Below are 9,927 nucleotides of genomic sequence, written 5' to 3' on the forward strand. Positions count from 1 at the left end.
TTTAGATTATAGAATAGTTGTTCAGTCATTTCTCTGTTATGTTTGGTTCTTCAAGAGCCTATTTGAGGTTTTCTTTTTTTTTTTTTTAATTTTTTTTATTTTTATTTAATAGCCTTTTATTTACAGGTTATATGCATGGGTAACTTTACAGCATTAACAATTGCCAAACCTCTTGTTCCAATTTTTCATGAGGTTTACTTAATACAGATATTAGAGTGGTTTGTCAGTTCCTTCAGTTCACCTTAAAGATGAGGAAACTGAGGCAACTGGTGTGAAGTCACATAGCTAGTAAGTGTCTGAGGCCAGATTTGAACTCGGGCAGATGAGTCTTCCCTACTCCAGGCCTAGCACTATATCCATTGTGACATCTAGCTACCCCTTCTCAAATAAAATTAGCCATAAAATGCACTGCCTTTTAGAGTTGTTATAAAGATAAATTTAACATCATAGAATTAGAGTTGGAAGATAACCTCCTAGAAATGATGTAGAGATGATTTAATTTGACCTCATTTTGTAAATGAAAAAAAGGGCCCCCATAGAGATGAAATAACTTGCCTGTGTTTCCACAGCTAAGTAATTGGCCAAGACATCTTTTGAACCCAAGTCCTTGGACAGATTTTCTGCTACACAACTTTTCAAAACTTAAAAGTGTTAAAGAAATATTAAGTGGTAATGAAGAACAGAGCAATAGGATGATTTGCAGAAAGGCTAGGGGAAAGATTAATAATATCCTGACTTGGTCTTCCTCTCAAATGTCTCTGGGATAATGACATCATAAAGACACAGTTCATAATAGCTGAAGAGCAGCCTGTATTTAACCCTATGGCTCCTAACACAAACTTGTACTCCTAAGGCCTCTGATTGAAGGTTCTTCCTGCATATTGCACATGTAGTTCCAGGAGTTGCAATAGGGGTAAAATGCCATCATCATCCTACATCGATCAAACTTCTGGATTCTTCTCTTTTGCCACAATTTGGAACTGGCTGCAAGATAATAATCTCATTTTGAAGTCAGATTCTTGGCTTTCAGAATACCTAAATCCAACCTGGCAAACCATGTTTTGGATTATCCTTACCATTTTCCTGGTAATAGGAACATATGCCTTTTGGAAACGAACTTTTCGATCAATTCAGGTTATACTCTTTTTTTTTTTTTTTTTTTTTGGTTACTGAGGAATTTAAGCAATCGTACAAGAGTTGTAGTTACCATTTACTAATCTAAAGAGTTTTTAAATTGGGTTAGAATTTTCAGAAATGAGCTCTGGCCACTGAGATTGACAAGAACCTTAAAAAGTTTAAATTTCCAAAAATGTTTTCTGGCAAGATGGTGTGTGGCTTGAATTTGCCTTAGCATGAACTCTTATGTCTAGGATGATAAAGGAGCCTCACTGAGTATCAATAGGAAGAAACAAATGTTTAATCTGGTTGAAAAGAATTCTAAGAATGGGACATTGATCTTTAAATATATTAAGGATTTATTGGGAAAGGGGTGCTAAAATTGTTGAGCTAATCTTTCAAGGGGTAGAACTAGGGTTTTATGGGCAGAAATTATAGGAAAAGACATTCTAGGCATAGTGAACTCCTCTGCCTTGAAAAATTTCAAGCAGAGCATGTGAGACCATGACGAGTGATATATAAGAGGATTCATGCTTCACATGAGAATACTCAAAATCCTCTAAATCCCTTTTAATACTGGGCTGCTATGACTTTTCTAATACAGGGAGTACACTTAGTACTCTATATTTATGCTTCCCTCAGCAATTATCACTGACTAGTGCTTATTGACTTTCTTCAAATCTTCCTTGATCCTTTTCCCATTTTTGAAATGAGTCTATAGTCTGATACCATTTTTATTCCTAATATATTGCACAGGTCTCCAAATTGAGGTGAACTAGTGAGTTGAATTGAATCATACAAGTACAAGAAGGTCTTAGCAGGATTCTACATGAGGCTCCTAGGTCAAAAATCCAGGGAGGATTTGGAATAGTTGATGATAAGCTGGCATTTCGAAGAATGTTCATTATTTGGTTAAGACTTTTATAAAATGGATGTGGATCTGAACTTAAATTTTGGTTCTGTGTTTAAAACCCAAATGTCATCACATCCTGAAACTTTAAAATCATCAGATCCAGATATCTCCTGTGAATTCAAGAGAAGCTCCTGTGCTGGAGGCTAGAAATATGAATACAAAAAATTATATAGTCCTCTGGGGGAAGTTAATGATACTTAAGTAAATCTAAAACAAGAGTAGGGATTAAGGAAAATTCAAACCAAGTGCTTCTAGGAGAATTTGAAGAGAGGGAGAAGCTTAGAGGGGAAGCATATTTTTTTGACTTATTATATATGTATACATATATGCATATATATAAAATTATTTTATTACAGAAGTGTTATTTGAGCTAAGCCTAGCAGAAGGAAGGTATGTAACAAATGTTTGCTAGCAACACCAAAATGAATGGCCTTGATGTGATTTGGCTAGAAGGTGTTGTGCATGAAGGGAGAGAAAGTTAAATAAGATGAGTAAAGGTAAACTGGAGTGATATGGTGAAGAAACTTAGAAGTAGTTATTTTCTCATTTAGCAAGAGAACCACTTAAGGTTCTTTGGCAACAGAATAACAGACATGCTCATTAGGTTATTTTGTAAATGAAGCATTGATATTTAGGAATGGATGGAAAAGGTTGGAAAAAGTAACAGGGTGGCTATGTAGTTCAGTGGATAGAACACCAGGGTTGAAGTCAGGGAGACCTGAGTTCAAATCCAACATCAGTTTATTACTGTGTAATCCTAAGCAAGTAACCTCTTTACCTCAGTTTTCTTATCTGGAAAATGGGACTAATAATAGGGTGTAGGTTTATAAGGCTGTTTTCCAAGGCAGGTCCTGGCTAGAACCCACATTCCGATCAATCTCCTGTATTTCAGGGTTGCTTCAAATAGTTCTTTTAACCAAATCACTTGTACAGTGTCAACTTCTCAGCCTACAGTGAAAAATGGAATGACTGTTTCTATGGTCATCATGGGCCATCATGTGTTGTCCATCTTTGGCCTAGAGGTGGATTTCATTTCTCTCAAATCCAGCCCAAGCACAATGTAATCCCTGTGAGAATCAGGGAGGATCTTCTGTGGAAGATGGTAGATCATGAGAACCTTGAAGGAAGCTAGGGATTCTAAGAGGTGACTGGTGCACTAACCACTGACAGAGACCTAGACCAAGTCAGGAAGGATGCAAAGAAATGCATCCTTATAAAGTGCCTTCTATGTGCTTAGCCTCTCATGTATCTCCTTTGATCCTAGTAGATGATAGTATTCTAGGTACTTTATAATTGAGAAAACTGAGGCACCAAACAGTTAAGTGCTGTGCCCAGATTCACATAATCAACAAATGTTAGAGATGGGATTTGAACTTGGGTCTTTGTAAGCTTTAGTTCCTTCTGCCTGAAAATCAGTGTTCTAAGATCTCTTTTGGCTTTGTAATGAGACATAGCACATAGAGAGTTGGGTCTGAAACATGGGTTCCAATACTTCAACCCACTTAACTGTGTGGTCCAGGGTTCATGTGTGACCTCTCTGAATCTGTTTTCTCATCTGTGAAAGAGGAGGATTCATAGATCCACAGGTTGTTGTGAAAACCAAGTAAATGTCGGTGAAGCACTTTGATAGCCTTAAAAGCAGTATCTAAATGTCCGTTGTTATTGTTGTGAATAAGCAGAGGTGGTGAGGGGAAAGTAGATTTATGCCAGTGCCTCAGCACAGGGGCAAGAGTTTAAAGAGCAGAAAGGAGGGACCTGTTTATTGAGGACCCAGAATGCATGAGTGTGAAAAACTAGGGAAGATCAGCTATGACAATTATGAAAAGTAGTTTGTTTTTTCCTATACTCAATAGGGAGCTACTAGAGGTTTATTTAGCAGGAGGCATAAGATATTACAATCTGTTTTATGGGTGGGCAAACAAGCTTCAAGAGATGAAATCCTTGGACCTTTACCATATGCTGAATAGACGAGGGAAATGCTCTAACATATTTCTAAAGGAAACAAAGTCTTGGGTTAAAGCAAGAGATATTTCAGGTACCCAGAAAATGCTCAGCTAGGACCCCCATTCCCTACTAATTGTGAGTAAGTGTTTTGTTGAATTAATAACTATTTTACATAACACTACAAAAACACTTTATTACAAGAAGTAGATAAAACCAGGACCCTTTCCCCCATTTTTAAAATAAGAAAGTTAAGGAAGGCCAAGAAAGACTGACTGCTAGATCAAAGCCAACCCCCACTAGAACTGGGTTAATAATGTTTTCATGGACATAAATATAATCAACTTAAAATTTTTTGTTTTCTTTTGTTTTAGAAAATCATCCTCTTTATTAACTTACTCCTTATGCTTTACAAGAAGGGCACAGATCTTTTTCAAGAAATATTGTCCAACAACAGTGGAGGAACAGTCTATTACCCCATTAACCAAGATAAAAATAACATGTTGGTCACCCTGAACCTGCAGGAGAAAATCCTCAAAAAGCTTCAAATGGTAGAATGTAAAGTGAAGGATCTGGAAAATTTGATCGTAAACTACAAAAACAGCAAGAGGAATTGTACAGCGCCCTATTGTAGCTGTTCGGACTGTCAGAGCCCCATGCCCACTTCTGGGTTTACCTCTACATCAGACCATGAATCCAGGATATGAGTCTACCCCTCCCTAGAAAGACTTCCATCCATCATCTTGAGTGGCATGTGGAGTACAAATAAAATGCTTCATATCCCTAATCTGGCTCTGTGGACCACCTGTTCATCCACTAGATTTTCTCTCTTTCCTAGGACTGAGAGAGGATTCCCTTGGATGGGGGTGGGGGAATAAGTGGGGGGATGAAGCATGCATGGGGCAGCAGCAGCAACCCACAAATGTTATAAGCTCCCTGGGTATAGTGTTCAAAGCATTGATAAAGCACCTATTTAGGCCCCATTAGTTGGATCCAACCCTGGAAAAAGAAGTTAGTAGAGGAAAAGTAATAGAGAATGAGAAGAGAAGTAAAGGAGGATACAGGAGGCATTCTGGATGAGAGAAGACAGAGAGGTGAGAAAGGAGATGGAACATGGGACTAATTTCCGAATTGGTGTGTGGGATTTGGTCCAGAACTATGAAATTGTTGATGTAGCAAATTTGTGGTTGAAGAAGTGAAGTTGCTGAGAAATTGCCTATTTCTTGAGGAAGTTTCCTCCACCAGGCGAAATAGGCAATTTCTCAGCAATTTCAGTCCTAAGAAAGAAAGAAAGAAGTACATCTTTGGGATGGTAAATGGTGTCATCGTTGGTCTCAATTCTTATGCAGGGGCATCTAGGTGGCGCTGTGGATAGAGCACCACCCCTGAAGTCGAGAAGACCTGAATTCAAATGTGGTCTTAAGACACTTTAACTTTACAGTGTGACCTGGCTGTGTGACCCTGGGCAAGTCACTTAACTCCAATTGCCTGGGGGGGGTGGGGTGGAGAATCAAATCTTTCTGTAGTCCTTAGTTGTTTAAAGAGTGTAGTCTCAGACAAAATGTGGTCTAGGAAAGACATTTAATTTAGAAAAGCTAAGGTAACTCACTGCACCCTGAGCCATCACCTTTGTCTTGCAGGAGAGAGCAAAGCTGATTACTGAGCAGCTCTGTCTCACATCTGACGTAAGCGCATCTCAGGACATCACCAAGGATGTCACTGATTCTCTTTGAAAACAAAGGATGAATACTGTAAGAAAATTGTCTGCATCTAGATGACATAACTCAGTGAGAGGGCTGGTCAGGAAGATCTAACGCTGTGTGACACTGGGAAAGTTAGCTAACCTCAGTTTCCTTCTCTGAGAAATGGGAATAATAGTGCCTACTGCACAGTTCTGAGTAGCAAAAGAATGACACATGGAAAGGACTTTGTAAGATTTCTTCAAGCTTCACTGTTAGGAGGAATAGGGCATTCATGGTAAATGACTTGCTTAGGATCATATAGTCAGGGGAAGACTTGATCCAGTCTTCCTGATTCAAAATCTTTGTCTCTCTCTTGTCCTCGGTGCTGGGCATTCTGGGCTTTAGTATTCCCTGCTAATTTGACAGCCAGGCTAAATTGAATGAATCAATCCATCACTCATCAATTACGTGAATCCCTTTAAAATGTGGGAATGTAAGGTGGGAACAATACCCCCTTGGAGCCCTCCACTTTTGCTGTTGCCATTTCCCCTAAGCGCCATCACCAAGGAGAAGCAGCCAGCACTATCATGACTACTATGGCTGGCCCCGGTGGAAGTTTCCTTGTTCACCCTTCCTATCTCCCTTTGCTCTCCCTTATCCTCCTTCCTTAGAAGCCCCACTCTTGCCCCACAAAGCAGGGGCTCCAGAAGTATGTAAGCTAGGCTAGCTCTTCAGGAGAGCAGAGAAAGCATTTGGTGTTCTTGCCGTCTGACACATATAGTGGCAAGTCAGTTGGTTTAGTGTAGCTTGCACCAGACTTTGGGACCTACTATGAAACTTTCCTGACCGACTATGATTAGTTGCCATAGGAACTAATATAATGGGGATGGAGAGAATAATGTTTGATTGGGCATCTTTTTTTAAACTTAGAAACCATATATCTTTTAAATCTCTTCTCAGTAAAATACTTTTATAGAATTTTTCATTCCTTGAAAATCTTGCTGTATTTACCCTTGAGCCTGAATTGCTGGGCTGGCCTAGATCAGAACTAGCCCAGAATAGAATAGACAAAAAGTGTGGTCTGTGTAGGTTTAGTGAGTGTCCCAAATAACCTTTCAGAACTAATGTTACGTTAGCAGCCTTCACTAGATTCTGTCTAACCTTCCTTATACCCCTAGAAAGACTATATCATTTTATAATTACTTAACCCAGAGAGGAGCATAATGGATGACTTGTTCACTATGGTGTAATCAAGGAATCACTCCTGTCAAGACCCCTGTGGAAAAGGTTCCCCACTCCCATCCTGTCTTTGCCACCTTTCTGGAACAGATTCAGAAGAAGTACCAGTCATTCAAAGGTCACACTACTATATAAAAATAAAAAGGTTGCTCTGAATTACTGAAAAATTATTAGAAAAATCTTTGGCCTTTCCCAACCCTGTATCTGGGTTTCCTCTCTCAGTCCAACTCCCTCTATTTTTCACAGGCAATCAAGTTCCTATAGTCACAGTTTACCAAACAGAAAAGTTGCAAAGAAAATCATTAAATCATTAAGCATTCCTTGCACTCAATTGTCCCCCAGAACTTCCTCCCACATCTTGTTCCCGTCATTCTCTCTAAAGCTGCTAAAGGGACAACTCAGAAGCACTCAAGCAGTACTTGATAAGTATGAAAAGATTTGTCTGAGATCAGCTCTACAAACAAGGGAGAGATAGGTACTACACAGGACATTTTTACAGGTTCAGTCACCTAGAGGGAGCCTTGGCAATGGCCTGTCTCTCATCCATGCCGTTAGCCTCAAGATTATTCTAGTATTCAGACTGCAGGAGGGATCTTGGAGTTCTTTCCATGAGCAGTTTCTCACCTATTGTGGTAGCAGAAGTCGGAATTATCATGACCTTCTTGTGTGTGTCTGTCCCTCTCCTGAGAGCTTTTGTTTCTGACAGAAGTCTTTTGGTCTGAAGCTGGCTTCTTTTAGCAGTCTTCTCGGATGAGAGGTTCTTGTTGTAAGTATATCTCTGTTCTCTGAATTTCCAATTCATGTCATGGTTGGTGAGCAAACATCAGCAAATTTTGTGTAAAGCCAATGACATTATTCCTGGCAGAGTTGGACATATACACCAGAAATGTTATATGTTAGCTTGAGTTTTCTGCTAAGACCTCAGGATCCAAAGCATTTTCACCTATGTGCAATTAGAACAATGATTGTTGACTGACTGACCTAGGCTATAGATCATCTTGAGCAATAGCACAAGTGTAGTTCTGCTGAAGCCAGCAGTTCCTTCAGTGGCTGATCCTCAGTGCCCACTGAAGTTATCCAGGATCCTGAGAACAGATGCTAGAAGGTTCCCTCTCCCACATAACACCAGCTTTCTGGTTCTGATTTCTGGTCCTGACACCGGGACATATCTGGCAGTGCTAAAATACGGCTTATGTTCTTACTGTTAAATTGTAAATGCTTGAGGGCAGGGACTAGTTGGGGAGGGGGTGCTTTTGTATTCCTAGTGCTTAGTGCAGAACCTGGCACATGGTAGGTGCTTAATAAATGCTTATTGACTATCTCCTTTCACAATAACCAAGCCTCTACCCTCCATTTCTTGCTTTCCTTTATCAAAGGAAAGTCTCCCTTGGAGAAGGGTGGAGGGAATCTAGCCTATGCTTCCAGATAGAGATACTTGTTCTAGCTCCCTTTGAGCCTCACAACTATAATCCTATGCTACATGATGGAGCCACAGGACATTAATCTCCACCAGTAAGGAGAGAATGATACACCAGTGGGTTTGGGGACTTTGGTTACACAAAGTTAGTAGAGAGAGCTGATGGAATGAATGACGAAGCCAGAATCCAAAAGGACCTTGACAGGATAGAGCAGAAATGTCAAATTGGAGGCTATGAGACTCCCAAGTATTACTGGAACCAGATGAAAGTGTAATTTGGAATCATTTAACAAAAAATAAAAATACAACTAAGATAATGTATTTTGTGGTTTTCAATATAAGCCAATGAGGGATCGGTTTCTATTTGAATTTGACACTTCTGGGTTGTAGTGTTAGGCTGAAACTAATTAGATAAAATTTTTTAGGGATAAATGTCAAATCTTGCATTTGGGTACAGAAATAAATATAGAAATAACTATCAGAAGAAATAAAGTATAAGATAGTGGAGGCTTAGATAATAGATAAGAAGATAAACTGTTCAGAAAAAAAGTTGTGGGGGTTTTAGTGGACTGCAAGCTCAATAGGAGTCAGAAATGTTATGTGATAGCCAAAAAAAGCTAATAACATTTGGGGTTATATAGAAGGGGCACAGCTTCTGCAACAGTAAAGTTTTTAAGCAGAGTCTGCATGGTCATTTATCAGGTGTGTTATGGAGGGAGATTTCTTCTCAAATATGAGTTGCCCTAGTTGACTGCTCGAGTCTCTTCTATCCCTCAAATTCTATGTCACTATGGAGACAGTGTTCACTCTTTGCTAAGATACTATAGGACTGATATACTTGATTAGAAGCTCAACAAAACTAGCACTTGTCAAATGACAGCTTCCAATAGCGAATCCAATACTTTCTTCAATCTTTCCTTCTATTCATGTATTGAACTCATCTACGTATACCAATATCTCCACAGAGTTCATTTCCCCAGTTGCTTTCCCCATCAGCTGTTGGAAAATAGTAAGTGGTTCCAAATACAAAACACTTTTCCCACAAATAAAGTCAGATCTAAACAATTGGGAAAATATCAATTGCTCATGGGTAGGCTATACTAATATAACGAAAATGACAATTCTGCCTAAGTTAATCTACTTATTCAGTATCATGCCAATCAAACTGCCATAAATTTATTTTATAGAGCTAGGAAAAAAATAACAAAATTCATTCGGAAGAGCAAAAGGTCGAGAATGTCAAGAAAACAAATGAAAAAAAAAATGCAAAGGTTGCCTAGCAGTACCAGACTTAAAACTATATTATAAAGTGTCAGTCATCAAAACCATTTCATTCTGGTTAAGAAATAGTGTAGTGGATCCATGGGATAGGATAGGCACACAAGACACAATAATCAATGACTCTAATAATTTACTGTTTGATAAAGCCATAGATAGTAGCTTCTGGATAATAACTCACTATCATTTGACAAAAAGCTGGGAACACTGGAAAATAGTAAGGCAGAAACTAGACATATATCAACATCATCAACATCTCCCACCCTACACCAAGATAAGATTGAAATGGGTCCATGATTTAGCATTAAGAGTGATATATGCAAATTGGGAAAGTAAGGGAT

General features: G+C 38.9%; 1 protein-coding gene across 1 annotated transcript; it reads left to right on the top strand.

Annotated features, from left to right (window-relative positions):
* The first annotated feature begins 816 nt into the window (after nt 1–816).
* TMCO2 (transmembrane and coiled-coil domains 2) lies at nt 817–4,757 on the top strand. Its single transcript, XM_003765411.4, is given in 3 exon segments — nt 817–1,134; nt 4,345–4,655; nt 4,657–4,757. Coding segments are annotated over 3 exon segments (564 nt in total). The 5' UTR covers nt 817–918; the 3' UTR covers nt 4,694–4,757.
* The last annotated feature ends 5,170 nt before the right edge of the window (nt 4,758–9,927 follow it).

This window comes from Sarcophilus harrisii, chromosome 3 (assembly GCF_902635505.1).
Source record: "Sarcophilus harrisii chromosome 3, mSarHar1.11, whole genome shotgun sequence".
Classification (NCBI taxonomy): Eukaryota; Metazoa; Chordata; class Mammalia; order Dasyuromorphia; family Dasyuridae; genus Sarcophilus; species Sarcophilus harrisii.